Here is a 5040-nt window from a genome sequence, read left to right on the forward strand (position 1 = left end):
CCAGTTTCATCATAGTGCTTGATGGTTTTTGTGACTGCACTTGAAGAAACTTTCAAAGTTCTTGAAATGTACCAGATTGACTTGATGTCTGAAAGTAATGATGGACTGTCGTTACACTTTGCTTATTTGAGCTGTTCTTGCCATAATATGGACTTGGTATTTTACCAAATATGGCTATCTTCTGTATACCACCCCTACCTTGTCACAACACAACTGATTGGCTCAAACGCATTAAGAAGGTAAGAAATTCCACAAATAAACTTTGAACAAGGCACACCTGTTAATTGAAATGCATTCCAGGTGACTACCTCATGAAGCTGGTTGAGAGAATGCCAAGAGTGTGCAAAGCTGTCATCAAGGTAAAGGGAGGCTACTTTGAAGAATCTCAAATATAAAATAGATTTTGTTTTGTTTAACTCTTTTTTTGGTTACTACATGATTCCATATGTGTTATTTCATAGTTTTGATGTCTTCAACTATTGTTCTATAATGTATGAAATAGTAAAAATAAAGAAAAACCCTGGAATGAGTAGGTGTGTTCAAACATTATCAACATTATACCTATTATTATTATTATATAATTTGATACTTGTTTTAATCCATATATTTATTCGATTTTCAAACAGGACTATCAACAGAGTTGGTACAGAAATGCCCCCCCCCCATTTAAAAAATAAATAAATACATAAAGTACAAACAAAACAACAACAAACAATTAGAACACCTATTATTGTTATTATTATTGTGCGGCCCTTTCCGGGTCACTTTCAGTTTCACCCAGTGACGGAATGGTTTCTCTCGAGAGGGGGCGTATTTACGAAGAATCGAAACCAAATTTTCCAGTCTGAATTTCTACTGCAATCCATGGTCCGTCATGAAAATAGTAGTATTTATTTTATAGTCTGAATTTGAAAATCTGCATTACTATATAGCATGTAGTGTTAAGTAAGCAGCCTAACTTACACGTCACCTTATTTGGAAAGGACCTGTAAGGCCTACTCTGTCAGTTGGGAGTAAGTGGAGCTGAATGCAGTTTTTGTTCCCATGGGTGAAACAGTTGTGTAAAAGTGAACAGAGATGGGGGACAAGCAACAAGACTCAGTGGAAAGGTAAGTGACAAGCCAGATATGTTTGCGATAGGTTATAGGCTATGTCGGTGGGGGCACGGTGTGACAACACCTGGTATGTGGTGGGTTTGATTCCTGCACGAGCCACATACAGCACTGAATCATGTTAGCGATCAATTTGGATTAAAGAAAGCATCTACTAAATCAGAGGCCATATTATTATAGGTGTCTGGCATTTTGTAAAGTCAGTCAATTTTTTGGGGATGAACTAATACCTCTCTTGTGATCCTCTTATGATACCTACATAAACAGACCAGCAGATGGCAATAAGAACCAAACGAGTGACTCCCTCCAACAGGTTACAGCCCCTGGAAATTCCAAGGGGAGAAAGAAGAAGAGAGGAAAGAAAAAGAGGAGTGCCGATAAGATGGAGGACAAGGAGGGAGAGATGGACAAATCTGTCCCATTGCAGTCTGTCCTGGTTCAACCACAATCAGAGGAATCTAACCCAGCCCAATCCCCATCAGTGCAAGCTGACCCACCCTTAGGGCAATCTAATCGAGAGAAACCTACACCAGAGCAACCTATCCCGGAGCAACCCAAACCAGAGACACCCAAACCAGCACAACGTAACCCTGCCCAACCACCTACAGGGCATCAAAACCCAGCCACGCTCCCTTCAGCGCTACCCAATCAAGCCCAACCAGAGCAACCCAATCCAGTGCACCCTAACCTAGGCCAACCACCTTTAGACCATCTCTCCCTAACCCAGTCAAAGGACCAGCCACCTCAAGCCCAACCACATCCAGATCAGGGTCCTCCAACCCGGTTATCCACAGATCAGTCATCTCCACACCAGTCATCACCAGATCAGTCATCTCCACAACAGTCATCACCAGAACAGCCAGATCAGTCATCTCCACAATTGTCATCACCAGAACAGCCAGAGCAGTCATCTCCACAACAGTCATCACCAGAACAGCCAGATCAGTCATCTCCACAACAGTCATCACCAGAACAGCCAGATCAGTCATCACAGTCATCTTCAGACGAGGACAAACCTAAGAAAAAGGGAGATCCAAACAAACTTTCCCTTCTGACCTGGAACATAGACGGCCTGGACCTGAACGATATCAAGGAACGTCTCTCAAGGCTACTGGACTACCTGATCAAGTGAGTCACATCAACACACAACACATTTCGTCATATAGTTTTTAGGATGAGAAGTTTGTGTGTCATTCCCGTAACCCACCCCCCCACTGCGTGGAGAGAAGCTGTGACCAATAGGAGGGAGACAGTCGTCACAGTTAATGAGATTTTGGCCCATTGCTTTTGAAGTCTGTCCTAGATTCATCTTCGGCACAATTTTCTTATTCACTTTTGTCACGGAGTAAATTCTTTTTACCCTCCCTTTTAAAACTGCACATATGAACCTTTATTTTCCATCAAAAATAATGTTCTTTTTTTTCATTAACTGCCTGGTCAAGTCACAGAACAAAATGATATGTTTACGAGTCATTAAACAACATCTTAAGCAGTGAAATAGCGTTGTGTTGATTTCTCATGTTCTTTCTCCCTTGAAGGTACCACCCCGACATTGTGCTACTGCAAGAGGTTATTTCACCAATTTACCAGGTTTTACAGCAGGTTCTGAAGCCGTATCATCTGTTGCCGGGTAAGCAATAACATTATAAAAATACAATTTCTTTAATAATATTTTTTAAATAAACTCTCAGTATGACATCAATGCAATTGTGGATTATATGACTGTAATTATGTACTGTGTTTATGGTTATCCTTCCTGTGTTATGTTGATATGGTCCATCCCAGGTAGTGACAGAAGCTATTTCACTGCCATACTGCTGAGGAAGTCCAGAGTTCAACTTCTGGAGAGTAGCATAGTGAATTACCCTACCACAGAGATGAGGAGAAATCTGCTTATGGCCCATGTAAGAACTCTCTCTGTACCTTGCTTTATCTTTTCCCGTCGTCTCTCATTCCATCAAATTTCATTAAGTAATAGAAAATGTGCACAGATACTCAAGTTAGACATCAATCAATCAATCAATCAAGTTACACATGCAGATCTCAAGTTACGATTCTGCCCTTACTCAGTGTCTCTCTGCTCTCTCTGTCATGGACCAGGTTTCTTTCCTTGGCCATCCGCTGTGTGTGATGACGTCCCACATGGAGAGCATGAAGCCCCAATCCCTGGAACGCCAGAACCAGCTGAGGACGGTGTGGAAGACAATGAGGGAGCAGCCCCAGGACCACAGCGTCATCTTTGGGGGAGACACCAACCTCAGGGACTGGGAGGTGAGACAGGGAGAGAGCGAGCGATGTGTTTGACATGTACATCATGTGTGTATGTCTGCAACGTGTCTGTGTTTCCAGGTGAAGAACCAGGGCGGTCTACCCGAGAGCATCTGTGACGTATGGGAGTCCCTGGGCCAGCCGGAAGACTGCCGGTATACCTGGGACTGTGTCACCAATGACAACAAGGACCTCCCTTTCCCTGCACGTCTGCGCTTCGACCGCATCTTCCTGAGGCAGGCCGGCGAGGGGTCAAAGGTCAGCCCAGATGGCATCACCCTGGTGGGCCTGGAGAGGTTGAATGACTGTCAACGCTTTACCAGCGACCACTGGGGTCTCCTCTGCACCTTTGTCATAAAACCTCTGTCAGGCAACACCTGAATGATACAAAGGGAACAGTTAGCTGTCCATGTCATGTCAACCTGGAACAGCATAGAAGTCTTTGCCCATCTTATTTATGTACATTGGGAGATTTCGACCTAGGAAAGAACAGGATTATGGGCACAGCAATAGTGATTAATGACTTCAATTTCTATGTTTGGCAACTGCTGCTGTTCCAAGGCACACTTTTAATTTATCCAGCCACATATTTGTCTGTGCCAACAGGTTATGTACCCTAGTCAAGGGCACATTCATACTGTCTTTGGACTTGGAAGCAGAAACTATATTGGCTACCCTCCAGGTTATAGTATCTGATTATTTTCTATCCCTGTTTTAAACATCACAGCAGTATCAAGCCAATTTCACAATAAACACATTTTGTTCCAGACAATTATTTGTATTTGTAATTATTACACTTTGATATGACTTTCTATGTCATTTTAATTTGCAAGGCTGTATTGTTTTAGAGAACAGTTTATTAACTTGCTGTTACTGTAACAGATCTCTACCATTTTGCACTCACAAAGTGAACGTGTTGTGTATTAGAAGCCTTACCCAACCATTCAGTAAAAATAGCACAGAAGAACCCCATACCAAACATTTTCCTACTCCAAATTAATGAAGTTAGTTCTGGTTTCTCTCCACTAGAGGTAGTTCTGGTTTCTCTCCACTAGAGGTAGTTCTGGTTTCTCTCCACTAGAGGTAGTTCTGGTTTCTCTCCACTAGAGGTAGCTCTATCCATATCCCAGATCCACTCACTGCGCCAGACACTGAGTGGAGAAATGACCTCCAAAAATAAACTCCTTTATCGCATTAGGGATAAAGCCAGCCCTATGAATAACACCTGTCTAGTCCTGATAGCACCACCCCAACAGAGCCACCCTCACTGTGAGAGAGAGAAAGCGTGGTGCATTCATTCATGAAACCGGTGCTTTGTCAATGGTATCCATCGTGGCATTAAGCTGCCAAATCAGACAGGAGAAAATACAGACACAAAACAGACTTCAAACTGTTTTTGTGACTACATGACCACTTGTATGCTGTTTCCTGAGCAGCTGGTCTGGTTGAGACTGACGGTATCTAATAGATGTTCTGTCTTGACTGTTTCTCTAATGCTTTTCTCCTCTCTTGGCGTTCTCTATTACTGATAACCTCAAGAATGAATGCTCCCTCATTGAAATGCCTTGAACATTTTGCTATCAATAATGTGCATCAATGGGTATGCAAACGTAGCAGCTGACTCATGTATTTTTAGGGAGGGGTTGGTTGCAAGGCTAAT

At 42.7% G+C, this 5040-nt stretch overlaps 1 protein-coding gene across 2 annotated transcripts; it reads left to right on the plus strand.

The window, feature by feature from the left end:
• The first annotated feature begins 791 nt into the window (after positions 1 to 791).
• LOC120048455 (tyrosyl-DNA phosphodiesterase 2-like) lies at positions 792 to 4149 on the plus strand. 2 transcript variants are annotated; one of them, XM_038994433.1, is made up of 6 exons: positions 792 to 1109; positions 1380 to 2240; positions 2651 to 2742; positions 2898 to 3016; positions 3213 to 3383; positions 3462 to 4149. In XM_038994433.1, exons 1-6 carry the CDS (start codon positions 1078 to 1080, stop codon positions 3759 to 3761), a joined length of 1575 nt encoding a protein of 524 aa, XP_038850361.1. In that variant the 5' UTR covers positions 792 to 1077; the 3' UTR covers positions 3762 to 4149. The 2 variants fall into 2 exon arrangements, with proteins under 2 accessions (XP_038850361.1, XP_038850362.1); XM_038994434.1 differs by having other exon boundaries at positions 1426 to 2240.
• Positions 4150 to 5040: the final 891 nt, after the last annotated feature.

The sequence above is a fragment of the Salvelinus namaycush genome, chromosome 5 (genome assembly GCF_016432855.1).
Source record: "Salvelinus namaycush isolate Seneca chromosome 5, SaNama_1.0, whole genome shotgun sequence".
Classification (NCBI taxonomy): Eukaryota; Metazoa; Chordata; class Actinopteri; order Salmoniformes; family Salmonidae; genus Salvelinus; species Salvelinus namaycush.